The sequence below is a fragment of the Carassius gibelio genome, chromosome B2, assembly GCF_023724105.1.
Source record: "Carassius gibelio isolate Cgi1373 ecotype wild population from Czech Republic chromosome B2, carGib1.2-hapl.c, whole genome shotgun sequence".
Taxonomy (NCBI): Eukaryota; Metazoa; Chordata; class Actinopteri; order Cypriniformes; family Cyprinidae; genus Carassius; species Carassius gibelio.
This window is the reverse complement of record NC_068397.1, coordinates 24,729,929-24,757,150: the sequence shown is the minus strand read 5'-3', so window position 1 is coordinate 24,757,150 and position 27,222 is coordinate 24,729,929. Positions and strand designations below refer to the sequence as shown.

Sequence of the window (27,222 nt, the reverse complement as noted above, 5' to 3'; positions counted from 1 at the left end):
AATACAGGAACCAAACGCCTACCCTCTGGATAAATGAGCGCCATTATACTCCTCGCCAGTAGACGGCGCTGTCAGTTTGTAATCCTGTTGAAAAAACTCAAAAGATCATGAGGAAGTTAATCGTAACATTTAAACACAGTCCTGTGTTGTAAGAAAAATGGTAGAAGATTAAGTGCCTTTGTTATATAATGTGAAACCAGCTGAAACTCTCTACACCTCTGATAAAGTAGGTATCGTACCTGATATGTTTTGAAGCAGGATTTTGAATAAATGTATCGAATGTTAATGAACTTCGGGTCAAAGCACCAACATGTTTATGTCAGGTGTATTAAAGCTGTTAACCCTTTAATGTAACAAATACAGACGAACGGGAAATGTTTTTATTTAAATGGCATTTTGTAGTTTCTTGGGTCAATAGTATTTGTCATTATAAGCCTAGTTTACCAAACTGTTCACTGACAGCCAGTGTTACGTTAAATAAACATAACAATTTATATAATACAATAATAATATGTCACAATATAATATATAATATCATGTTTATATTCTGATATACATTATTTAATAGGTTTATATTCTGATACACCATTATGGAATACACTGCAACATGTAACGTTAAACGGATTACCATAACCAGATTCAAGATAATATATTTTGTTCTAGAAATATAATTTCTGTGTACTGTGGTGACTGTAATAGATTTGCTGGCGCACTGTATCAGCCATTTATTCCTAAGCGATAAGACTGAAGTTAATGTACATATAATTATATGAGTGGTAAACTTGAGTACTGTTTTGCAATTGGAAATGAAAGTAATCAGTGTCATCTTCTCTCCACTATAGAAATGGGGATCTTTCAGAGGTTTGCAAGGCTTCCTCTGAAGTCCAGATATATTTGGTGTCTGAGCTCGCAGTACAGCACTGATCTCACTGCAGTCGACAGAGCTCTAATAGTGCGCTCCAGCCAGCTGATTCAGCATCGCTGTGTGCACAGCAGAGGGTTGGGAGCCAGTCCAGGCAACCCAGGTGCTGCCCCACCACGTTTACCCTTCTCCAGGGTCACACACGAAGACCTTGCCTTCTTTAGAACACTGCTGCCTGGAAGAACCATCACTGATCCAGACCTGCTGAAGTCCAGCAATGTAGACTGGCTTAAGACAGTGGAAGGTGGACTCAATTTGCATTTTCTAAAATAGTAGTTTTCAAGTTTTATGTATGCTTTATCTATATAGCCCCTTTCACACTGCCATTCCGGCAAATACAGGGGTAAAGTTTTCCTGCAATTGGTCCCTGGTCGCTAGATTTGGCACTTTCACACTGCCAGTGATGACCCGGGATATGTGCATGCTTTCACACACAACCCTTGAAGATCCCGTAACGACACGTGACATCAGCGCGTGACGTGTAATGTACGAGTCGACAACGCTAGGCACGTTATACTTTCACTGAAGCAAGCAAACGATCTCTGAGTCAGCGCGGAAAGTGAGGAACTAACTGATCTCTGCTTCATTACAGTTTGCACATATGTTTTCATCGCGAATGTTGATCTTCCTTCAAAACAGCCGGTAAAAGAGTTGCGCGGTAACCCGCGTCATCACTTCGACACGGCATTAGATCTGGCTTTTGTTCACACAGCGCTCGTCCCGGGTCGAACCCCGCAATGTTACTAGGTCCCCGACCCGGGTTCAATTCGGTAATCAATTCCGGGACGTGGTTGCTTTCACACAGAAGGCGACCCGGCAATGTTCCGGAAATATTGCGGGTCTGATGTGCAGTGTGAAAGTGGCTTAAGTGAGCCTTTGTCACATTTTCAGTTTAAAAGTTTGGGGTCAGGAATATTTTAACCTGTTAACTGTCACCCTCCACTCGGTGGGCCTCCTACGTTTACTTCACTATATTACAATTAAATCCTAATCTAATCATGACAAACTATATATTTTTGGAAAGGTCTATGACTCCTAAATAGATATTGTACCAATCTTTTTTGTTAAAAATGATGTAGAAAAGTAATAGATTAATTTATGACAAGAGTGCACCTCAAAAAACTACATCAAAACAGGAGTTCTGAATTTTGTCAAAAAAAAAGAAAAACTTTAGAAATCATCAGAAATTATATATCACTTGAAAATTTATAATCTCAAAATTTTTCCTTTAAAACCGCACTTTCACACTTTCACACATAATATTGAAAACAGTTGTCCTGATTTGTTTCTCGTGGTTCTTTGATAAATAGGTTCATAAAAAAAGTTCAAAAGAACAATATTTGTAAAAAAAAAAAAAAAAAAAAGTATTTTGTAAAATTCTAAATGTCTGTACTGTCGCTTTTGATCAATTAAATTTGTCCTTGCAGAATAAAATCATTCTTTCTTTCAGACAACAACACAAAAAAATTTTGAAATGGTTATTTGTTTATATGTGGCATAATGTGATGCAAACAAATAAGATGAAAACAATTTAAAGATTCAGCAGATTCTAAATGCAATCTAAATATTTGATTTAGGTGTTTAGGAATTTATAGCAATATTTATAGCAATATTTGAATTAATGGGTGTTTTTTTTCTCGAAGGTAACAGTGAAGTACTTCTGAGGCCCAAAACAACAGAAGAGGTCTCTCAGATTCTTAGGTCAGTTTTCCACGATCACATTGAGTTTTACAGCTGGTAACAGAAAATGTGCTATAATATTTTCCATGTTTTTCACAGGTACTGTAATGAGCGGAATCTGGCAGTGTGTCCGCAGGGAGGAAACACCGGTCTGGTGGGAGGAAGTGTCCCTGTTTTTGATGAGATCATCCTTTCCACTTCTTTAATGAACCAAGTCATCACATTCGACAACATCTCGGGTGTGTTTGCCATGTTTTTATGAAGCATCGGTCATCAGTGATAAATTTAAATATGAAATAAAAACAGTCAAAATCATTATACCTTTATACCATTATACCTTTATACCATTATACCTTACCTTATCTTAAAAGGATACTGGTTTGGCTTCCAGGTATCCTCACTTGTCAGGCAGGCTGTGTGTTGGAGAACCTGTCGAATTATCTAGAGGAAAAGGACTTCATCATGCCGCTGGATCTAGGGGCGAAGGGAAGCTGTCATATCGGAGGGAATGTGTCCACTAATGCAGGTGGTCTCAGACTGCTGCGCTACGGGTCGCTTCGAGGGACAGTTCTGGGCCTGGAAGTGGTGAGGTTTTCCTCTTTAGCAGAAGTGAACACCCCAGACATTCTGATAGATGATGTTCCATTAAAAAAAAAAAACACATAGAACTGACTCGGCATAGACAATGAAGGTGTCAAATGAGTATTTATTTCTTGCTCATTTGATTATTCCAGATACAGTTTGATAATAATACATTCAGAAATCTGCCTCTTTTTGTATGATGAAAAAGATCTAGATGGCTTTAAGTTGTATTCTTGTATGTCTCACATGTGTAGGTTTTGGCAGATGGGCGGATTTTGAACTGCTTGGCCACACTTCGCAAGGACAACACTGGTTATGACCTCAAACAGCTTTTCATTGGCTCAGAAGGGACATTAGGAGTCATTACAGCAGTTTCCATCCTGTGCCCCCGCAAGCCTAAAGCTGTCAATGTAGCTTTTTTAGGTAAAATGACACAACAGATATAAAGCACATTTTAAACTTGATAAATATAACTATAAAGTTTTAATAATCATTCTTAATTCTATGAGAATAGGGAACTCTAGACCATAGTTGTAGTGATAACAACACAAAAGAATTTTGTTGTTTCAGAATGGTTCTTTTTGAATGATTAAAATATTGACAACTTCTCAGAATCCACAAGACTTTAAAGAGCTTGATTGGACAACATAACTGCAGTGTGTACTTATATGTAATAAACAGAAGGTTATTATCTTTTGGTGTGGATGCTAATATAGTAATCGTTTCAGTGAACTCTCAGGTCTCTTTTTATGTAAAATGAGTGGTTACATCCACTTATTGCAGCTCCTCGTGTGTCCTGCAGGGTGCTCCAGCTTCCAGCAACTGCTGGAAACATTTCAGTGTTGTAGAGGGATGCTGGGAGAAATCCTGTCTGCTTTTGAGTTTTTAGATGCCTCCTGTATGAGCCTTCTGGAGAAGCATCTGAAACTCACCAACCCCATCACAGGTAAACACTTCACTGTTTCAAAGACAACCTTGGGTTTCTGTGTTCTTCAAGTGGAGATGGAAGTAGTAACAGATTTTTTTCTTTGTGACATACATCCAAGTGAGGTGGACTATCGGAAAGTAGAATTGGGGACATGGTTCTGTTCTGCGGTTATTCATTAGATAGAAGCAGATTTGAATGTGAGCTTTAAGGTCAAGTGTAAGAAAGTTGCAAGGTTTATGATTGCAGAAGTACAGCATATATCACCAGAGAGAAGTTTATCAATTGACCAGAAGACTGAAGTCAAGATCAGTAATAATGCATTAAGAAAATATATATGGTGTGAATTTTCATTTCATGCCAACTTTGGGTAGGTAGATGTTTTAAAAACGTTGGATAACATTCATTTGTTTTTTTGTTTTTTTATTGGACTGATATGTGTTGCAGAAAGTCCCTTTTACATTGTTATTGAGACCGCTGGATCCAATGCAGCCCACGATGAAGAAAAACTACACAAATTCCTTGAGGAAGTCATGACATCATCTCTAGTAACTGATGGGACAGTTGCAACAGAGGCCACAAAAATAAAGGCACTTAATAAAAAAAAAAAAAAAAATTTTTGAATGTGACATTTGCTCTGTCTTGTACTGAAAGTTTTGTGTCATTCACAGGCATTGTGGTCTTTGAGGGAGAGAGTCACAGAAGCTTTGACACATGAAGGCTACACCTACAAATATGACATTTCCCTCCCAGTGGAAAAGATCTATGATTTAGTCCAAGACATGAGGGGGCACCTTGGAGACAGGGCCAAGAATGTTGTGGGCTATGGACATGTTGGTATGGCTACCCTTTTTGTCTTACAATAATCGCTGGACTGTTTTCAGTCGGAAGCTGGAATACACCACACAACTTTTGCCCCGATTTGAAGTCTGGATGAGTTGATGTTAGTTACTGAAAGTTAAAGCCAGTCTGCAGATTTTGGGCAGTCAAGAGTTGACAGGTGTCTCAGAAATGTAATGAATGTAATTCTGCAACGATTCAGATTTTTTTGCTTCAGTCCATCCAGTCACTGTTTTAAGACAACTTTCAAAATCATACATTTTTTTTACCAACACTTAACTTCTGAACAGCAGTGTACTTGTGTGCACAAACCCTTACACAGTAAGACCCTCTCAAACCTTGCCCAAAATGTTTTTGATTTGTTTCAGGTGATGGAAATCTTCATCTGAACATCACTTCTCCCTCTAAAGACCCCGCTCTACTGGCTGCCATTGAGCCGTATGTGTACGAGTGGACATCCAAATGGAAAGGCAGCATCAGTGCAGAGCATGGCCTCGGTCTGAAGAAGAGAAACTACATTTACTACAGTAAACCCTCAGAGGCTGTCGCCCTCATGGGCAGCATTAAAGCCATGCTGGATCCTAAGGGCATCCTCAACCCTTACAAAACACTGCCAGACAATATACACTAATAGTTTCTTGGTGTTCGTGATTTCTATGAAAAATAAGGCTGCTTATATATTGCCAAAGTGTTATTGTAAAACTGTCATTGTATTGAGTTAGACTGTAGTAGATCAAACTCTTCAGTATTTAATTTGTTCAGTTTTAGAAGTCATGCTTTAAACTAAGCTATACTATGTATTTTTATTAAAGCATAAAACTGCAAGTAACTTGCATAGGAACACTGTTTTGGTAAATTAAATTACCCATATTATACAGACACTTAATATTTAGTGGTATTCCTTTATTTATGGATATAACAAACACACATTATTATTATAGGCTTACCACCATAGTGATTTAGGTTTTAAATGTGTGAATTTTGAATAAAACCACAATGAATTGCAGCCTCTTTGAGCACTCATAAATTAGCCAATGGTGTCTGGGAAAGAATTACCTGTTTAAAGGTATTGACGCTATTGAGCCACATCAAACAAAGAGCATCTAAAAAATGTTGGTTGAGACAAGAATGACATCAGCACTGAATTCTTCAAATAAAAGCCCAGCATGAGATTTATTTTATTTTTCAGCATGTAAATACACCAGATTTTGCCTAATGTTCCTCACTAACAAAAGTTGTTAAATCCATTGAGACAATAAAGTAACAGTTTGGTTAACAACGGCTGAAGCCTTTTTAATGGCATAAAAACCGATTTTCTCCCCCATTACATACAAATGAATTCATAAAGGATCTTTCCATCATGCTAAATGGAAAACAAATGTCGTTCCTTTCTATAGGAAAACTTCATCTGGAAGAAAGCAGTGGAACTACACCTAAGCTTATTTCAGAGCTAATTTTTAAAGAGTTATTAAAGCGGTCTACAACTGATCTTGCGTCTGCAGATCGGTTGGCATTCACGTTCTCCTTAGCTTCAGCTGGTGTACTACCAGCTATGAAAGCACTGGTTATCAGAGAGAGGCTGGAGACCTCCTGTAAACATCACCACAGATAAGGTCATTTCCCAGCAGACTCGGACAATGGGGAACCTTTTCATAAGGCTTCATTTAACTCATCTCTGTACAGGAAAACGCAAGACAGATGCATGATAATCCACAACAAGATTCTTGAAATTTACGGCTAAAAAGAAAGCATGATCACAGCATAAGCAACCTTTTGTTAAGCACAAGGACGTGACGGAAAACCATTCCACTGTTGTAACAAATAAAGCAAATTTTTTTTTAATTCATAAATGTGTCTTGCATTTAAATTCCAGTAACATCATACATATGGTTTCTTCATTATAACATATTCACAGTTCATAATGCAACAATTCCTGTAGTCTAATCCCTATCATAATTCCCCTGTAGAACACAAATATGTAAACGTTCGTCCGTTTTTGGGAGAGCAAAAGTGACCAGTGTTGAGCGGCACGGAGCCACCTCATATAGTGTCATGAAAGCATCAACAGATTCTTAATAAAACGCCACACAACTCAACCCCAAACCAAAGGCAACATACACAAACCATTTCGACTTGGGACATAACAATAGTGTTTTCCTTTATAAACCTCATAAATCCTATATTAGAGTGACGTCGCACTTTTAAATAGTCAAAAACGTTTCAAATTTAAAAATCATCAGCATTCTCATGGTTTATGGCGTATGTGATACAAAAGTGTCAAAAAGAGTAAGGTTAAACATATGCAAATTAAAATAAAAAACAGAGTGTTTATGACTAGCTCTGTCACCTTGAACACTCATAAGTAGGGTTTTGTACCCTATGCGACTTATGCGATTTTGTACATTGCATTAATAGCAAATAATTCAGGCCCTACTGGACAGCGGCTGATTGTCAGTGAAGAAACATCAAGTATGCATGCCATTGAGGGCAAAGAGAAAGACAAACAGCTACAAAAAAGCACTACGATGTGCTACAATGGCTTTTGTCAGGCAGGCATAGAGGCAACAGGTCAGAAAGGCCTTGTGTCAAAGGAAGCTCTCTTGGGCTGCTAGGAGCTGGACTAGACTAGGACCAAGAAAGAACGTTCCCACACAAAAAATGAATTCTGTCATTTGTCATCACTCATGTCATTCCATAACCCATTTTAAAATGTTTCCTATGTTTCGAAACACTAAATGCACTCATTGTATGGAAAAAGAGCAGCTTGAACATTCTTTAAAACATCTTTTTTTATGTTCCACAGTGATTAAGTTTCGGAATGACATGAGTGATGACAGGTTTTTCATTTTTGGGTGAACTATCTTTTTAACCACTGTATTCTGATCACTAAACAGGCCTAATTAAAGACACTAGTCTGTAGTTCTCTACTGTACACAGTGGCATTTTGTAACCAAAGAGCTTTATAAGTCCACTATAGCAAATTCAGAAACGGTGACTTACATTTGATCTATTCATCTACAAGAATCTTTGAAAAGCTCAAAAACATCTGATTTCTAAAAGCATGTGACATTACAGCTATAAAGTTTTTCTGGTTGTATTAAGAATCATGCGCACACATACACACACATTGGGTACTGATTGCATTTTGGCGTGTGTATCTGTCCTCTTCGTTTTTCCGAAAGGTACAAGTCTTAAAAGTTCGCCAATGGTTAAATAGACAATGTGATGGTGCTAAAAAAAAATTCCATGATGGAGGGTCAGTCAGGCCATGTCCGTATTTTTCTCCTTTACACTGTTTCTGGAGTGGAAATGGGAGTCCCACCGGGTTCAGTGGGAAAAACGATCCATAAAAGAGAGCGTAATTCTCTATAAAAAGTTTTCAGGCCGATGGACAGGAAGAACAAAAGGAATAAACAGCATGTTAGAGTTGGGACAGATGGCAGATGTGTGGTTACACAGTGTCTGTATAATGAGCGGTCAAGCAGTTCTGCGGCTCTCTCTCCTCAGCAGTCGGTTTTGCCCTTCTCCAGTGAGCTGTGGATTTTATCCAAAGTCTTTTTGATGCGCAGGGCAGTGAGTCTAGCCGAGGGGTTCTGGTACCAGCACTCTTTCATCAGCTTCACCAGAGCAGACAGGGTCTGTGACCACACAAAAACACACAGACATTTGTTTTCAGATCACCGTGAGGATCTGTCAACTACAATTGTTAACATTTATACATTGAAAATAAGAGATTTAGTTCAATTTTTTAGTCTAAAGACCATCTGCTATAGAGTGCTGCAGGTATAATGCATTTTTATAGGCCAATCTGGAAATCTGCATCACCCTGGTTCCCTTAACAATAACCCAATAGGATTTTTCCATTAGCTTTAGTGTCACTGTAGAAAATAAACTCTGTGACCAAGAAAAATGTATTGTTTTGACACGTTTTGTTCACAGATTAATAGCTTTTATGGATTCTGAAGCCTAAATACGAATTGCCTGAAGTAAAAAGCTAAAGTTAGGCTAGAAACATACTACATCCCCCTCACATCACTTCGACATCCCCACCAGCCCTCAACAACTCTATTAGTATTTACTTAAATTCTAACAGTTGTAAGGTTTTAGTTAGCACGGTTTGCAAGATTGTGACTGGAAACACAATAAGGCTGTGAAAGCTGACTAGTGAGTAGACAAGTTGTTTTTATTTATTTGGTTTGGTGACGTTTAATGTCCCTGATGACCTCTGTGGTTTAGCCACTTATTATTAGCAACTTTTTAAAGATTAGATTGTCTAAAAGCTTAGCAAACTGGGTGGGGTAACACTGATGTACTTTAAGGCGTAAGAATAAACCATGAAAACACCTTCAGCTTGTGTTCAACATAAAACCTAATTTCAAGCATTTAACCAAAGACACATAAAAAAAAAAAAAAAAACTTTAATTTTCGGATCAACAGAACTGGAATGGAAAAAATGCATTCCATTTCACGCATTACTCATTCATACAGCAATCTATATGAGGGGACTATTAACTTAGCCACTCCAGGGTAAACATGTTTACAGGGATACAGAGTGTGTCTCATCAGTACTTACGGGATCTGAAAACCAGCGGTTGGGAATAAACGGCCTTTGTTGCTCCACACAAACCACTTTCCTCATGTCGTCAAAGCTGGGGTCATTAGGCACCAGGTCGTAGAAAGGTGGCTTGTATTCTTCTACAATTCCTATAGGATAACAGTGGATGAAAACAGTAAGCCACTGAATGTTCATTTGGAGAACAGTCTGATCTATATTGTCCTTAAATGCAGCGAACAATTAAATCTTTCTGAACAGAGTCCAGTAAGCTGACCGTTGCTGATGGTTCTGCGAGCGATCTCCCACAGCACCAGCCCAAAGGCCCAGATGTCCACCCTCTTATAGGCATCAAAACAGTCCGTCTGAATTGTCTCATCTAGAACCTCTGGAGCCATGTAGCGCTTAGTTCCCACTTTTGGATTATTTCCTACATCCAGCTGATTGTCAGACTGTGTGTGTGTTACTGCCAGACCTAGAGAGAGACACAAACAGATGAAGAGAAGTGTAAAATCAGAATTGTCATAGTCAGAATTGTGAGATGTAACCCTGCAATTAGTAGAAAGACGGTCAGATTACCCAGGTCAGCGATGCAGCACTGCAGATCTTTCTTCACCAGGATGTTCTTGCTCTTCAGGTCTCTGTGAGCGATGGCCGGTTTGCCCTCAGTGCCAAAGATCTCTGTGTGCAGGTGCACCAGCCCGCTGGCTACCGATGCCGCCATGTGCAGTCCATCTGCCATCTCCACAGCAACACGCTGCAGGTAATCGTAGAGTGAGCCGTTCTCATGGTAGTGTGTGATGAGCCACAGCTGAGTGCTAGAGTTTCGGGAGGTCATATCAGAAGCCATAAATCCTGCAAAGAAAAGTTTAAAATAACATTACACAATGCACCAAGCTAGTTTTTTGCTCCAGCATTTATTTAACTTAAAGAAAAGATGCTTTTGTTTGAGATAACAGATGTCTGCCTCACCTAATATATTTTCATGACGTAGTAGAACAGTGTTGTATATTTCCGTCTCTCTAAACCATGACTTCTCATCTCTGGAAGAGAAGATCTTCACTGCTACATTCTCTCCTTGCCACTGACCTCTCCACACTTCCCCATACCGTCCCTTACCTGAGAACAAAGAGCACACAAAAATCTGATCACATACATCATTCTCCGCACTAGACAGAGATTACATAATTGTGTAATATGTTACATAAAAATATATATAGTAGTGTTACAGATTCAGTAGTCTTTTATGCACCTGTGATTTGACTTACCGACACACTCTACCAGGCTGATCTGCCGAGCAACCGTCCTCTGCACCAGGAAGGGCAGTCCTGAACCACTTCCTGATGTGCAGGAGTGATCCATTAAATCCTAGAACACAACACAAGACTTTTGAGTCCTTATCTAACTGTTAAAAACTGAATACAGAATAACAATTTAACTAGTGGTCGACCAATACGTTTTTTGACAGCCGATGCCGATATATTGGGAAACGGGGGGGAATAGCCAATATAAAGCTGATATAATTTTTTTATTATTATTATTAGTAATATTAAAAAATCTGAACTAATTTGACAATGGATTTAAAAAATAAATGTGTAAACGAAACGTACTTATGTTTAAGATGACAAAGTATTTTTCACAAATAAATAAATGATTAATAAAAATTTAGTTTAAAAGGAAGTAAACACTGTAATCAACAATGCACTCTGGGAAGTTTGTGTGCATTGGGAATCATATTTCTCAAATAAAGCCAGGTTAACCCTCATTTTACATATAGCACACAGAGAAAGTTAGATGAATATTACAGTGGGCAAATGCATAAAGCAGCATAATTTAAAATCATGAGTTTAACGTTTAAAGCATTCAATTCATGTGGACCGACCATCACAGAGAACACGTGATCATGCTGGATAAAAATGCACACTTCACAAGACCTCCCAGCTGGATTCAACTAAGTGTGCAAAGTTTGTGAAATTAAATGCTCATTAGTCATTCAAAGATTTGTTTAAATAATATAAATGCATATTTGCTTAATGCAGATGACAAACGAGAAAGTATTATGTTTGCCTTTATATTACTAATAGGCCTAATATAAAAGCAATCGTTAGAATACTTACTGTATATAATCATTCCTGATCTGATTATTAGACAGACTTCTATCTGTATTAGACAGAACTGTTAAAGATGACTGTGAACAAGAGAGAGTGTGAGCACTGTGTGCTCAGGTGCTGCTGCTCTCAGCGGCGTCAAAATAAAAGACCGGCGCGCCCGTCAAAATAAAACTCCCGTCTCGAACACATCGGCCATGCAGAAAAACGTATTAGCCGGTGCCGATATTCAAAAAAGCCAAATATCGGCTGATATATCGGCCATGGCAATATATTGGTTGACCACTAAATTTATTTTGCCATGAAAGGAATAAATTACATGTTAAAATATATTAAAATAGAAAACACTTCTTGCAATTGTAATAATATTTCACAATATTACCGTTTTAAAGGAGCAGCCCTGATGAGCATCAGAGACATTTCAAAAACACAGGTCTTTTAAAGTGGAAGTTTATGAATAAGTGAACTTTCCCATTACAATTATTCACTTTGCCCAAATAAAGAGCTGTAACATCTTCTATGCAAGATCTGATATTTGCAAAATATTATAGAAATGAAATACCGCGAGTGTGCTGTCTCCGACATTAGATGCGATAAGCCCGTCAATGGCCCCCTGCTCAGTGTCAAACTCATGCAGTCTTTCCAGTCGCCCGTGATGGAGTCTACGGCACACCAGCAAAGCCAGCACAGACAGCAAACCCAGAACCACAAACGGCCCCAACACAAAGAGAACCAGAATCTCCACACGGTAATGCACAGCCGCTTCTCCTTCTGGACATTTTCAGAGCAAACAAACACAGTGAAATATATTCACCTGAATCTGGCCCAATGACATAATATAATGAAAAAAATATATATATTAAAAAAAAAAAAAAAGCGTTTTTTGCTAGAATTAATTCAATATATAATAACTGGGCTCAAAGATTGCCCAATGACTTATGGATAACAGTTTAATTATATATATATTCTTTTATATAATAAAGAAATTAAGTACATTTAAACAGGTTCCTAAAATGTATTTCATTGTATAATGTCTTGAATTTATAAAGAATTAATTGACTTACTTGTCAGCAGTAGTCGAAGTAGGGTATCTTTGGAGACGTTGGCGTTGCACATGTGTTGAGAGCAGCATTCTACGACATGACTAGCCGAGGGTGTTGCGGAGCAGGTCATGCGCTTGCTCTCTGGCCCGATAAGGCAGCCACGTTTGAACGTTGTCACATCGTTGCTAATGATAACGGAGGTGTAACACTGGTCTCCGGTGCACTGCTGCTCATTACAGTCACTGCCGACACACATGCAGTCAATGGAGACATCTGGAGAGAGACAGAAAACAGAAAGCCGGGGAGTTCAATCATAAATGAAGGAAAAAGGGAGCCAGTCTGTAGTCATTTGTCAGTTGTCACCAGCTGCAAAAACTCAGGGAACAATGAAATTAATTAAGGAAGAGCAGCATGATGCCAGACCTCACAGAGAAGCCTCTCTCTGCCTGATAACTGAGACTGTTTTCTTCCCTTCTCTCTGCCTTAATTTCCTGTGACACTGAACTCTGTCGACTTTACAAATTGACTACACAGAATAAAGGCCAGAGAGCATCAGTGACACAGATCAATTAACCTAGCATTCATGTTTTATGCCCCTCTGTGAGACTCGCTAACAGAGCGTGAGGAGAGAGCACACTGACACCTGATAAAAGCACAACTACGACTAGGCACACCAAACCAACTGCCTTATGGCTCGACATTTTGACTGTGCCTTATTAGTTAATGCCACTATAGTAATAGTAATTTATATTTAATACTATAGTAATTTTGTATTTTTATTATTTATTGTAAAAAAAAAAAAAAAAGTAATTTATTCCTGTTATGCAGAGCTGAATGATCAGCAGCCATAACTGGTTTTCAGTGTCACATGGTCCTTCAGAAATCATTCTAATATGCTGATTTGAAAAAAAAAAATATATATATTATATTAAAAAAAAAGGATTGAAAATGACTCTCTAATTAATGTAAAGTTCAAAATGTTGTTCATTATTACTTGTGATCAATTTAATTTACGCTTGTTGAAGTAATAATTTCTTTAAAAAAAAATACCCACATCACAAAATAAATAATAATTACTATTATCATTTATAATAATAATAATTAAACTATACAAGAGAACATGAAATTTAATTAAGTAAAATTTAAAATAAATAAAATAAAATAAAAAAGTAGCCAATTCTTTACCTTTAGCTGATGTCTGTAAGAACTGAAGCAGGAACAGGAAGATGATGCGAGTACTGCAATGCCCCATTTGGTTCACTGCACTGAAAGGAAAGGTGTTACAAATACACATTTAAACCAAGAAACACCACAAATCAACTGCTTATTTTCAAAGTTCTACAGAACAGTGGGCCAGAATCAATTACCAATAAGAGAGAAAAAAAAAACGCAAAGATGAAGACTTAATTAAATTTTTTAGAGAGTGCAGCTGTGCTCTGCCTCTCTCTCTCTCCTGCAACAAATATTTCCACAACCACAGTGTGTGTGTGTGTGTGTGTGTGTATGTGTGTTTCAGACAGGGGGCCGTCTCCTTGGCAACCGAGGAGAGAGAGATGCACATTATGGAGTGACATCAAAGACAGTGGAGGAGCACTTTAGTAGAGGCAGAAAGGAACAAGCATTTTAAGGGTGTAGGACTCACCATTACTGAGTAATGTTCAAGGGCACTGTTCACAACGACATCATGACTAATTATAGACTACGAGTCCTTGAAGAATTACTTTCAAATGGTGTAGTGAAATTTTATTTAATGCCTCTTCAATCCTGACAAATAAAAAAAAAATCTCCAAGATGAGGAGAGTCTTACTTGCACAACTCCTCAGGTGACTCTCAGCACAGCCTTTCAGTATGCACACAGTCAGACTCTGTCTTCCCATTGGATCCTAAAAAAGAATATTGAAACCAAAGCAGCATGTTAAACTTTTTCCACAGCAGTGCCTTTCTCATGGTCATTTCTTCAGGAAGGAAGGAGTGAGTGACAGGATAAGAGAGGTGCCTGGGAGTCTCTGCACATTGAAAGTCAGAGAACTGGAACCGATGCACGGCTTGTTTCCCTTCTGAATCCCCATATTAACAGATATTTAAAAAAAAAAAAAGTGTTTTTTTTTTTATTCAAAATGATAGCATAATTAGCATTTCAATTTGAGTAAATATTCAGAAATGTAATTTTATTATTATACAATAGGGGTGCTCCGATCACGATCGGCCGATCGTTAATGCGCATCTCGTCAGTAAAGCCGGTTTTCTAATCAGCGGTTAATTCCATCAGGTGCGTGATTTCACATAGAGCAGCTGTTACTACACAGAGCCGTTGTTAACTGAGAAGATGGGCCAATAAACGCTGAAAATTAACGTGATTTGCGCATCTTCTCTATTAACAACGGCTCTGTGTAGTAACAGCTGCTCTATGTGAAATCACGCACCTGATGGAATTAACCGCTGATTAGAGAACCGGCTTTACTGACGAGATGCGCATAACGATCGGCCGATCGTGATCGGAGCACCTCTATTATACAGTTAATTAAATTGAATTAAAATAATTAAATTACAGATAGTTATGAAGTATCTTCTTTTGTGCTACATCCGAACCCATTGCACTGTATTTTATGAATAATATTTTTTTCTTAACTGTTTTAATTCATTTTAAATCCATTTTTTTTATTGTTGTGTTTATTTTTTATGATAATAATTTTAATTTCATTCGAAAAGTGCTATATAAATAAACTTGCTCTTTATAGACAGCAGAAAATTGTGCTTCAATGGATATGAAAGAACTTTAAAAAATAGTGATGATTCTTACATGTCCACTTTAAATAGTAACATTTGCATTTTCTTTTTTTTTTCAAATGCTTTCCCATTGCCTCAACATAGTTCTTAGATTTTGCAATCTGGATCATGTAGCATACAGTGTTTAATTAGATGTATACAATCAAGTTACAATTTTCTAGCCAGCAAAATAGTATAGAATAGCAAAATAATAATAATAATAATAATAATAATTCACACACATTTTTCACACTGACGTTTTGGTGCCCAACTGCCCATGAGAACCTTTTCAGGAAATATCAGAGAGAGCCTGTTACGTTCTAAGAGTCTTACAGGCAACAAAATCAAGTGACTGACATGCAATGAAATACACACTGAACTTTTAATCAATGGAAACGTTTATCCAGCAGATTATTTATGCAAGATGGGTGAAAATAACACTAAGTTACAGATGATCTACTTTAACGGATACAAGTCCCTAAAATTTAATCAGATATCCAAGCAGAGTCAACACAAAACAACAACAAAAATATAAATTAACACGCAAAAACTGAAGCTGTCGACATGGCATAATAAATTCTGCATAATAACTGTATGTAACGTTTTTTAAAAATCGGCCCGTTTGCAGCAGCTGTGCTAATTGTGCTAACAACGACCATTATTTACTCGCCGCATTTATTTCCAACAGATCAAAGTGACATTAAAGATCGCTTTTACCTTTAGCTGCGATGGAGATTCATGTTTGTGTTATTGTTCCGTGATTTTACTGTTTTCTTCGAAGTCGTGTTTTAGACGCTGACAGACTGTCTGCCGCCACCCAGAGAGACTGAAAAGACGGCGCCGTGACGTCACCATAAACAAGGGACGCGCGAGAGCATTGTGGGATACCGCAGTCCGCCGAATGTGAGTACCTGAATAAAATAACTTTATTTTGTAACGACACGTTTCTGACTTACAAGTTTAGTAGCTTATGCGTGCTAGTGGTGATTTCAATTTTTTTTTTTTTTACAGTTATACAAACATGTAATGGTATTATAGGAATTTACCCCAAAATTAAAATTGGCTGAACATTTACCAGCCCACAGGATTTCAAGACATATATGAATTTGTTTCTTAATTGGAAGGGCGTTATTATGTATCATGGACTTTATTTTGAATAGAAGCAATTGTTTAAAGTTAAAACGACTTGATGGATTTATTATTATTATTTATTATTATAATTTTCTTTTACAAACACAGTTTTTATGACAAGAGGTTAATTGATGGAAGGAAATTTGTGAACTACTTTTGAGGATCCATTGGTGAGCAAATGACGTGATGCATTTCTCCAAATGTGTAATGAGGAAACAAACACATTTACATGTTGGATGGCATGATGGTGGATAAATTAAAAATATATTTTTCATTTTCTGGTGAACTGTTCCTTTAAGGCAAATCTCAAAGATCCTTACTATAGCAAAATAAATTAAAGGTGCTGATCAATACACATCTACTACACCCAACGCTAAAACTAACCCGACAGCATTGACATCTTTAGAAATCTTATATAAAATCTGGTGTTACAACACCTCCAAGTTTACAACTGTAGGTTAGGCTCATCAGTTCTGTACTGTATCAATTTACCTGAAAGTGAATTATCATTTATATTATTAGTTACAAACTATTAGAGAGAGCTGCTTAAAGAAAGCAAAATGTCCTTGCATGATAGCAGTCAAGGAGCCAGTGGCCTGACAGTTTTTTGTTCTAAAATAGCTTTGTTGATTAATGGCCATGTCATTTTCTATATGGGGAAAAAAAGGATAGGGAGTCAGGGGCACCGAAGGGCAGGGAGATAAGACGTCTGACGGCCCTCAAGTGACTAGACACAATTCCGTTCCACTCAATATCATAGATTTTTCATGTATAATCAATGCAGTGTAATTTTGGGGGCATTTATGGCACTGAGGTCAATGTCGTGTGGAACACAATTGCACCTCTGGGGATAAAACGCTCTTGCTTTTTTCCTTTGCTTGCAACAACACTAAAAACAGAGGAATATATCTAGTTACTGCATATAGCATTCGGGCTAAATTAGAGTCAGATTTTATGTTCAAATATTGAACCAGCTGTCATGTTAAAGCCATTGACATCAATCTTTTTACCGCTTTTAAAAAACAACATTGTGTGGGATTTTTTAAAATTACATTTTATTTCTTGCATTTATTAACATTTATTTATTATATATTTAATTTAAAAAGAATATATATTATTGTTTTGGCCAAATGTAGACATCAATGCATGTGTACCTTTATAGGTTTGTTTTTGGCTCTGAAACGCTGTCTCCTATCTCATAGTTGACTTGTGTCTCCTTTAATAAAGCATTGATTATAGGGAAAGTGACATGAGAATTAAGATGCAGAGTAGGTATCGAGTGACTTATATGCTTTCTCAACTGCATAGTGGCACAAAAGAATCTCCTGTTGCCCCTTCATCCATATCTCCAATCAAACTTGGCTTGTTTCAGACTTTTGGTTTAATCTTGAGGGGCTTTAGTGGCTGTCAACAAAAAGCTATTGTGTCTTAATTATAACCTCAGAAATGATCTGACCTGTCCGGTGCCAGGTGCAGTGAGGTGTGCAAAAGCTTGCATGCCATGACGTCCCATTGGATAAGGAAGAGAAACACTAGATGCCCATCGTGATCGGATAAGTGGAAAATAACAATGTTAGATCTGAAAAAAAAAAGGCAGGGAAACTTTGGTAAAGACCTAATGGAAAGTTTTTCCCTCCCCTCTTGGTTTTTGAGACTTCTGGGTACCCTAAAAAGGGAGCAATATGAGCCCCAAGCCTTTTTTTTCGGACTTTTTACTTTTTCTCGTTTTTACTTTACTTCCCACACCACCCCTGTGAGTCTGAGCCCATTTGGAAGGTTACTGTTCAAAGTCAGCATGGATCATCCAGGAGGACACCTTGCTGTGGTTCTGCTCTTACTTGTTCTGGTTTCTATGTCCACCGAAAACAACATTAGTAAGTACTATATTTATGTGTTTTAGCTTTTTGGGCTTACTATGACATTGTCTGATTATAAAACGAAATGTTCTTTTTTTTTTTGGATTGGCTGTTTACACTTGATTCATTTGAGATCAGAATGAACTAGGAGAACTTTATATAGCATTCAGTTTATGGAAAATGTTTGGACAAACTTCACTGAATTTATGTTTCTCAAATTTTAATCTAAAAGTTGCTTGGCAGTATTTTTGCAGGCAAATATAAATTGTGCCATTCGGTATTATTTTATGGTATTCTTTTAAATAATTTATTACTGTTATTCTAATCAGTTTATTTTGTTTCATTTAGAGATTATTTTAATTATTTATTTATTTATTCATGGAAAAGAAGATCCAGGAACTTATTCAATACTGTTTGGCTGTACAATTGGATAGAAGTTTACGTTGCATAGAAGTGATTTATTTGAAGAATCTGAAATACCAAATGTTCTAATTTGTATCAAAAGTTTTGGTCATCACTTTATCTCTTTTGGGTTTACTTTACTATTATTCTAAAATGTGCAAAAAATAAAATAGAAATCAATGAAATGTAAGTAAACGTTCTGACCAGTATCCAGGTGCAGTTAAGAAATACTTATCCTGAAATGTATTTGATGATTGTTACTCCTTGGGAAAGTATAGATCTTGAATTGAAATGGAATTTTCTTTGCAGTCAGATGGTGCACAGTATCTGATGCCGAAGAGCAAAAGTGTTTGGATCTAGCTGGGAATGCCACAGCCAGGAACATCCGCGGACAACTCCTGTGTGTGAGGGGACAAAGTCCCACTGACTGCATGAAGCAAATAAAGGTTGTAGACAATTGCTTCCCAAGATGCAAATAAAATCAGATACTGTGCATGAAAATTACTTCACATTGAGTCATACAATTGCCCTAATTTTTGCTCCTCCTTTGTTTTTCTTGCACTCACTCAACTTATCAACTGTTTATTCAGTCTTACAAAATGCTTGATATGTTTCGCTTTTCCGTTATATGATGGAATTTTCTCAGTATATGGTGTAATATAATTTGTCTGTTATGTAAACAGAATGGCACTGCAGATGCCTCTACTATGTATGCCGACGAGATCTATACAGCTGGGTTTTGCTATGGCTTAGATGTGGCTGTTGGAGAGTCTTATAACGGTGTGGGTGAGTATGTTTAAACTATTAAAACAATAAAAACACCAGAGATTAGAGATCTGACGTCAGTGTGTGTTCACGTGTCTTTACCAATGTTTTGTGTCGGACACAGATGGCATTAATTATTATGTGGTTGCAATGGCACGGACATCGTCCAGCGATCTGTCACTGCTGGAGATGCATGAACGCAGTTCTTGTCACCCAGGGATGCGGACTACAGTGGGCTGGACCGTCCCCATCGGCTTCTTGGTCAATACATCACAGATCAGCGTGGATGAGCAGTGCAACTTTCCCCATGGTGAGATCACTGCATTATGTGGCTCATGTCAAATAGTTACGGATGCTATCTGTTATAGATTATAAAGCTTTGACATCTGGTTTAACTAAGTAATGCTTTCATTTTTTAAGGTAAGTGGTTAAAAATAGTTCAGATGCAAATTGAGAATGTAATTGCATCTTTTGGCAGCCATTTAAAAAGCTATATCCGCCTCCCTATCGTTTCCAGCGGTAGGAGATTTCTTTGGCTACAGCTGTGTCCCAGGAGTGAAGGATCCAGAACATGATCCCAAAGGAAACAACCCAAGGAACCTGTGTGAGGCCTGCATTGGGGACGAGAACGACCGCCACATCTGCGCCAACAACCCTCGGGAACGGCACTTCGGGGAGGCTGGAGCTCTTAGGTGCTGTATGATCAGAGATGTGAGGGAATGCAGTGGAATCATTTTCTCAAAATATGAATGTGCTTTGTGTAGTGAGAATACTGGATTACTTAATGGGTTTGGGACAAAAAAAAAAAAAAAAACGAATCCATGTATATATGTACAATAATACATTACCATTTAAAAGTTTGAGTTTTTGAAAGAACATTTACCAAGACTCCGTTAATTTAATCAAAAACAGTAGTATTGTGAAATATTATTATACAGTCAAAAAAATAACTGTTTTCTGTTTCAATATGTTTTTTTTTCTGTAAGAGCAAGGCTTCTTTTTCAGCAGTCTTCTACCCCAGTCTTCTGTGTTACAAGACAACCTAATATATTGATTAGGGTTTAAGAAACTTATTATTATTAGTTGAAAATGGTTGGGCTAGTGAAGAATTTTGGTTTTTCAGTATTTTTTATGAACAGAATGTTTGAAAAGGAAATCTTTTGTAACTTTCTAAATGTCTTTATTGTCACTTGATTCATTTAATGCATCCTTACGCAATACAATTATACATTTATTAAAAAAAAAATACTACTAATCCCAAACCTTTCAATGGTAGTGTATATATTTTATGTGCATTATTATATATTATTATTATTTGAAACACACAGGTGTGTGGCCGAGAATCTTGGGGATGTTGCGTTTGTTAAGCACACTACAGTCTTCGACAACATGCAGGGTGAGTAGTGCAAGGTGTAAGAAGAGCTAGTTAAACAGGAGAGCAAAAAAATGTCCAGATGCAGTAAGAATTTCAAGTTGGTTTCTTATTAAATGGAATTTTTTTAAGGGACTGAAGGAAGACAATTGTAGCCTTCACTTCATGATCTGTATCATGTTTCACTGGCTGACAGACACAGGGGGGCAGCATTTCCCAACAATGCATCTCTTTGTGTGCCTGCTGGGATCTGTGAAACCCTTGTTTAGTCTCAGTACACCATGTTCGCCAAGTTCAGGGATCACAGATGCTAGTTTAATAGAATTTTTTTTGTTGTTGTTAAAAACCTTGCAAGCTTTAGTTAGATTTTTTAACGCTTCATCAGACAAATGTTGCATCACGCCTTCTGTTTTAGAAATTGTCGCTGTCTGTAAAAAACCTTTGTCTGGCTTATTATTCATGTAAGGCAAGAACCAGGAGTCCTGGGCGCTGGACCTGGAGCTGGAAGACTTGAAACTTTTGTGTCCTGATGGGAGAGAAGCTGACCTGTTCCAACATGAGAGCTGCCACCTGGCCGTGGTGCCAACCAATGCTGTGGTAGTGCGTTTGGAGGACAAATGCCGCGTTTACAAGTTCTTGGAACGTGTGCAGGTCAGGAGAAATGGCCACACAGTCACACACTGGAGCCCAGAATCTGAGAACAGTTAGAAAATACAGGATTTCTTGCACTTAAACCTAGTGGGAAAAGTAAATGAAAGGTATTATGTGAAATAGGGGTGCAACAATACACTGTGTCACAATATATCATGATACAAAGGTGCCACAATATGTATTGTGGAAGGTGATAATATGTATTGTAACAATTGATAATAATGATAATAATTAACATTATTTAATGAAATACAATATTTAAAACCTTTAAAATATATGGTCAAGAACAGAGTGCAAACATATATAACAATTCTGACTTTTCAGCTAAGCAGAATTATAAGTATTTCTATACTGGTTAATGAACAGTGCTTTTTGCTAACTCTTTATGCCTTGGAAGTAAAATAATAATAAAAGAGAGCACTGTATAATAATATTTTATTGTGAGATTGGTATTGTGTATCGAACCAAATGAGACATGAGTGTATTGGTACACCCCTAATGTGAAACGAAGAAGTATGTATAATTCTGCACTATTTTTAGGCCCAATTATTATTTTAATATAACTGTTGACTAAAATTTAATTCTTATTGTTTTAATGAAGAAAATGTTTGTATAACTAGTAGTCTCAGGCTTTTGGACCACATTGTACTGCACACACACACACACACACACACACACAAATGCCACAGATTATATATTGACATCATACTGCCAGACGGTTACATTGTCTGTGGATATCAGGTTTGATTCACATTTTTATTACATTATCTGTGAAATAATATACAAACAGTAAAATGAAAAAACTGAAATCCCTTTTGTTTAATACAGAGCATGAAATTCTCATTGGAAGTGTTGTTCCTGCACATTAGCGGTCAACGGTATGATTAAACGAACCCTGCCAAAACCTATATTAACAGTGGTATCTCTGAACGTCTCGAGTATTACACAGATTTCATCAGGCTGACTTATGCGTTCAATACATCCAGCCTGAGCCCTGTGGTGATCATTGATTTCCTCAAGACACCGTCTAACATTACACTGTGTCATTAGGGGAGGATGACACTATAGTGAGCTCCGTTATGAAAGCAGGACTAGCACACACACACACACACACACACACTGAGCAAAGCAAGGTGCAAGATATGAGCAAAGATTGTCGACAAGATTCCAGTATTTGCAAATGAAACAAAATATGCATATGCATATTCCAAACTGACACCCACCCTCAGCCCTTTTCTTTGTTTGAGGATTCCAGAAATTCTGTTTGATTGCATTTTCTCTTTTTCTTATTTTGTTTTACTCGTTTGTGTCTTCTAGAATGCATTTGCTAATGCCACTGAAGGATTCTCTCTGTTCAGCTCTGTGAATTATGGGCAACCTGATGTTATGTTCAGCGATTCCACCAAAAAGCTGCTGCGTGTTATGGGAACCTACACTTCCTGGTTGGGGCCCAGTTACACAACCATACTGAAGGCTTTTGAGTGTGAAGGTACAGTGGAGCAGAGCTGTCATGCAGATATTGTATTATACAAACATCAATAAGGTTAATGTTTATTTAGGGGCTTATATTGTTCATATCAGAATTTCTATAATTTATTTTTTTTGTTAAGTGCCTGCTTATTAGTTAATATGCATCATTAAGGCCATTAAGGGCACAATCCCAAATAATGTACAATGACCATTTTATTTTGTTACTGCTCCTTTAAGACTAAAGTAAATGTCTTATAAAGGTTTAAATGATCATTTTCAGACTGAGGTTTTGAGTTCTGAAAGCATAATTACAAGGCATGTTATGTGCCAGTGCATCGTGATTTATTTTCTTACAATACATTTTTTTATGTATTTATACAAATCAATAACTTAAACTTTTAATTATTATGTCTGTTTTAGATTATTGAAAACAGTATACAAGAAAAGAAAAATTACAGATACAGAAACACTTCAAATTCATTTATTTTTGAAACAAGTACTTTTATTCAGAAAGGATGTATTCAGTTGATTGAAAGTGACAGTAAAAATCTTTTATTGTTACAGTACATTTCTACATGAAATATATATTTTTTTATTCATCAAAGAATCACTGTAAAAAAGTAGTTGCAAACAATCTATTTTAGCTAAAATAAAATGATTGCAACCACTTACCTTATTATTATTATTTTTTTTGTAAATTCAATTAATCATTTTTTTCAGTGATCCTTGGAAAATGTATCTCAATTTCCACAAAAACTATTAAGCTGCACAACTGTTTTAAACATTGATAATTGTCTAAATCAATATTGAGTTCCAAATCAGCATATTAGAATAATTTCTAAAGGATCATATTACACTCAAGACTGCAACAATGACTTCTGACAATTTAGCTTTGCATCACAGGAATAAATAGTTACTGTAAATTGTAATAATATTTCACAATTTCGACTTATTTTGAAAAAATCCAACAAATCCAAACTTTTGAACAGTAGCAGTTCTTCAATATGGTGAACAAATACAGTGTTTGCATGTTACTTTAGCTTATTCTTTTAAAATGTTCATTATGTAATTAAGCTGTCTGTATTGCAGATACTGTGATAAAACCTTCTGCACTGCACACATGAATTAACTTCTTTCCTCTCTCTCTTACACTACAGGTTTGTGTTGATCTGATGAGGAAAGAGGAAACTATAGATCTCCCCTCCATCCTTCTCACACTAACTCTAAAGCACTCTGTGTAAAGTGTGTTTCTCTCGTATATGGGCTGAACGCCAGCTCTTGCCTGTGCTTTGTAGTACTGCTATTACTGATCTATTCTCACAGTGTTTGTATGGCTTCATATATCACATTTACTTGATATTACACTTCTTTGGGTCTTTGTTCCTGCCATGTGAAAAATACAAAAATAAACGTCTATGCAGAAAAGTACTGCAGAGGAACACACCACAAATCATGTAGGAATTCTGCCCTAGTAAATCCAAGTAATCTCATGACAAACCAACCGAGGGATGCAAAATACACATTCTGCGTTCAGGGCCAAAGCATACTTTGTGCAAGTACATGAACGCAAGTGCTTTTAGTTAAACAGCTAAAAAATTATTTGCATGGAGTAGCAACACATATTTTGTATTTTACATCAAATGTTTTTCTCTCAGATCAACTGATACATACAGTATTGTTCAAAATAATAGCAGTACAATGTGACTAACCAGAATAATCAAGGTTTTTTGTATATTGTTTATTGCTACGTGGCAAACAAGTTACCAGTAGGTTCAGTAGATTGTCAGAAAACAAACAAGACCCAGCATTCATGATATGCACGCTCTTAAGGCTGTGCAATTGGGCAATTAGTTGAAAGGGGTGTGTTCAAAAAAATAGCAGTGTCTACCTTTGACTGTACAAACTCAAAACTATTTTGTACAAACATTTTTTTTTTTTCTGGGATTTAGCAATCCTGTGAATCACTAAACTAATATTTAGTTGTATGACCACAGTTTTTTAAAACTGCTTGACATCTGTGTGGCATGGAGTCAACCAACTTGTGGCACCTCTCAGCTGTTATTCCACTCCATGATTCTTTAACAACATTCCACAATTCATTCACATTTCTTGGTTTTGCTTCAGAAACAGCATTTTTGATATCACCCCACAAGTTCTCAATTGGATTAAGGTCTGGAGATTGGGCTGGCCACTCCATAACATTAATTTTGTTGGTTTGGAACCAAGACTTTGCCCGTTTACTAGTGTGTTTTGGGTCATGGTCTTGTTGAAACAACAATTTCAAGGGCATGTCCTCTTCAGCATAGGGCAACATGACCTCTTCAAGTATTTTAACATATGCAAACTGATCCATGATCCCTGGTATGCGATAAATAGGCCCAACACCATAGTAGGAGAAACATGCCCATATCATGATGCTTGCACCTCCATGCTTCACTGTCTTCACTGTGTACTGTGGCTTGAATTCAGAGTTTGGGGGTCGTCTCACAAACTGCCTGTGGCCCTTGGACCCAAAAAGAACAATTTTACTCTCATCAGTCCACAAAATGTTCCTCCATTTCTCTTTAGGCCAGTTGATGTGTTCTTTGGCAAATTGTAACCTCTTCTGCACATGCCTTTTTTTTAACAGAGGGACTTTGCGGGGGATTCTTGAAAATAGATTAGCTTCACACAGACGTCTTCTAACTGTCACAGTACTTACAGGTAACTCCAGACTGTCTTTGATCATCCTGGAGGTGATCATTGGCTGAGCCTTTGCCATTCTGGTTATTCTTCTATCCATTTTGATGGTTGTCTTCCGTTTTCTTCCACGTCTCTCTGGTTTTGCTCTCCATTTTAAGGCATTGGAGATCATTTTAGCTGAACAGCCTATCATTTTTTGCACCTCTTTATAGGTTTTCCCCTCTCTAATCAACTTTTTAATCAAAGTACGCTGTTCTTCTGAACAATGTCTTGAACGACCCATTTTCCTCAGCTTTCAAATGCATGTTCAACAAGTGTTGGCTTCATCCTTAAATAGGGGCCACCTGATTCACACCTGTTTCTTCACAAAATTGATGACCTCAGTGATTGAATGCCACACTGCTATTTTTTTGAACACACCCCTTTCAACTAATTCAACTAATTGCCCAATTGCACAGCCTTAAGAGCGTGCATATCATGAATGCTGGGTCTCATTTGTTTTCTGAGAATCTACTGAACCTACTGGTAACTTGTTTGCCACGTAGCAATAAAAAAATATACGAAAAACCTTGATTATTCTGGTTAGTCACATTGTACTGCTATTATTTTGAACAATACTGTACCTGAATAATATTACATTCGATTTAATGGCAAAGACACTGAAACTTAACAATAGTCCCCTTGGAGACTGAGAATTATTACAGCCACGATGCAAGAAAACACATTTAGATACACTACAAAAAAATACATTTCTTAGTAGTTTTGTCCTTTTTCCATAAATATATATATAAAATTCCCAAATCAAGGTACATTTACTTAAGAAGGAACTTACTTAAGATATTAAGTCTTGTTTTCTGGAACAATTTTCAAAAGTAGGTGTCTTTAATCTTAAAACAAGAAAAATATGGGTACGAAAAACTTGCTGTCATTTCAAAGAGAAACCAAGTTAGTATCTTTTGTCATTTAATGTATCTTGATTTAGGAAAGTTTTAATAATTGTACTAGAAAACAAGACAAAAATGTTTTTTTTTTTTTTTTTTTTTTTTTTTTGCAGTGTACATATTCATTTGCATCTGAGTTTGCATACTTGCACATAGTATGTGTCTGAATTAAGTTTGATCGAAGCTTTTAGCTTCAAAATGTTATATTCTTTGTGTATCTGAACTAGTGGTGTGCAGATATCAAGGGATTAAAAATGAGAAGATACAAATAAATTCAAAATATATAAAGATAAACAAAGCAAGACAATAGGACATAAAAGGGTTAAAGGCGGACAGACTTATGGTTGGTTGTTACGTAACAGGTGCTTTAAAGGTGCTGTTTCCTGACCCTCCAGGATAACACATTACCAACTTGAACTTCAGTGTAAATAGTCATGTCACTCTTAGAATTACAGAAACTTCTCTTATTAATAAAAATCTTTGTTGACAAACATTTGCAATCCTCATTTCTACATTTAGGCCAACATCAACATC

General features: G+C 36.9%; 3 protein-coding genes across 3 annotated transcripts; 2 read left to right on the top strand and 1 right to left on the bottom strand.

The window, feature by feature from the left end:
* The first annotated feature begins 67 nt into the window (after positions 1–67).
* d2hgdh (D-2-hydroxyglutarate dehydrogenase) lies at positions 68–5,955 on the top strand. The gene is made up of 10 exons (XM_052547940.1): positions 68–226; positions 843–1,166; positions 2,566–2,623; positions 2,702–2,841; positions 2,994–3,187; positions 3,439–3,607; positions 3,987–4,130; positions 4,557–4,699; positions 4,781–4,946; positions 5,318–5,955. Exons 2-10 carry the CDS (start codon positions 845–847, stop codon positions 5,578–5,580), a joined length of 1,599 nt encoding a protein of 532 aa, XP_052403900.1. The 5' UTR covers positions 68–226; positions 843–844; the 3' UTR covers positions 5,581–5,955.
* Positions 5,956–6,094: 139 nt separating this feature from the next.
* On the bottom strand, positions 6,095–16,284 carry LOC127950726 (activin receptor type-1). The gene is made up of 11 exons (XM_052547941.1): positions 16,136–16,284; positions 14,460–14,535; positions 13,838–13,917; positions 12,674–12,925; positions 12,172–12,380; positions 10,770–10,869; positions 10,474–10,620; positions 10,081–10,356; positions 9,779–9,976; positions 9,523–9,653; positions 6,095–8,587 (listed from the first exon to the last, which is right to left on the bottom strand). The coding sequence occupies exons 3-11, from the start codon at positions 13,902–13,904 to the stop codon at positions 8,453–8,455; spliced, it is 1,515 nt and encodes a 504-aa protein (XP_052403901.1). The 5' UTR covers positions 13,905–13,917; positions 14,460–14,535; positions 16,136–16,284; the 3' UTR covers positions 6,095–8,452.
* A 173-nt stretch (positions 16,285–16,457) lies between these two features.
* On the top strand, positions 16,458–24,724 carry LOC127951479 (otolith matrix protein 1). Its single transcript, XM_052549359.1, has 9 exons — positions 16,458–18,423; positions 19,117–19,253; positions 19,491–19,593; positions 19,697–19,882; positions 20,090–20,264; positions 20,901–20,968; positions 21,411–21,595; positions 22,913–23,084; positions 24,223–24,724. The coding sequence occupies exons 1-9, from the start codon at positions 18,120–18,122 to the stop codon at positions 24,231–24,233; spliced, it is 1,341 nt and encodes a 446-aa protein (XP_052405319.1). The 5' UTR covers positions 16,458–18,119; the 3' UTR covers positions 24,234–24,724.
* Positions 24,725–27,222: the final 2,498 nt, after the last annotated feature.

Bases quoted from the DNA above. Each gene is read 5' to 3' on its own strand.
- d2hgdh (XM_052547940.1), top strand. From the start codon at position 845: ATGGGGATCTTTCAGAGGTTTGCAAGGCTTCCTCTGAAGTCCAGATAT. The intron at 4,131-4,556 runs GTAAACACTTCA...TATGTGTTGCAG, and splicing joins ACTCACCAACCCCATCACAG to AAAGTCCCTTTTACATTGTT. The intron at 4,947-5,317 runs GTATGGCTACCC...GATTTGTTTCAG, and splicing joins TGTGGGCTATGGACATGTTG to GTGATGGAAATCTTCATCTG.
- LOC127950726 (XM_052547941.1), bottom strand. From the start codon at position 13,904: ATGGGGCATTGCAGTACTCGCATCATCTTCCTGTTCCTGCTTCAGTTC. The intron at 12,926-13,837 runs GTAAAGAATTGG...GTCTCTCTCCAG, and splicing joins CTTACAGACATCAGCTAAAG to ATGTCTCCATTGACTGCATG. The intron at 12,381-12,673 runs GTAAGTCAATTA...GAAAATGTCCAG, and splicing joins ACTTCGACTACTGCTGACAA to AAGGAGAAGCGGCTGTGCAT.
- LOC127951479 (XM_052549359.1), top strand. From the start codon at position 18,120: ATGTTAGATCTGAAAAAAAAAAGGCAGGGAAACTTTGGTAAAGACCTA. The intron at 19,883-20,089 runs GTGAGATCACTG...TATCGTTTCCAG, and splicing joins GCAGTGCAACTTTCCCCATG to CGGTAGGAGATTTCTTTGGC. The intron at 21,596-22,912 runs GTCAGGAGAAAT...TGTGTCTTCTAG, and splicing joins AGTTCTTGGAACGTGTGCAG to AATGCATTTGCTAATGCCAC.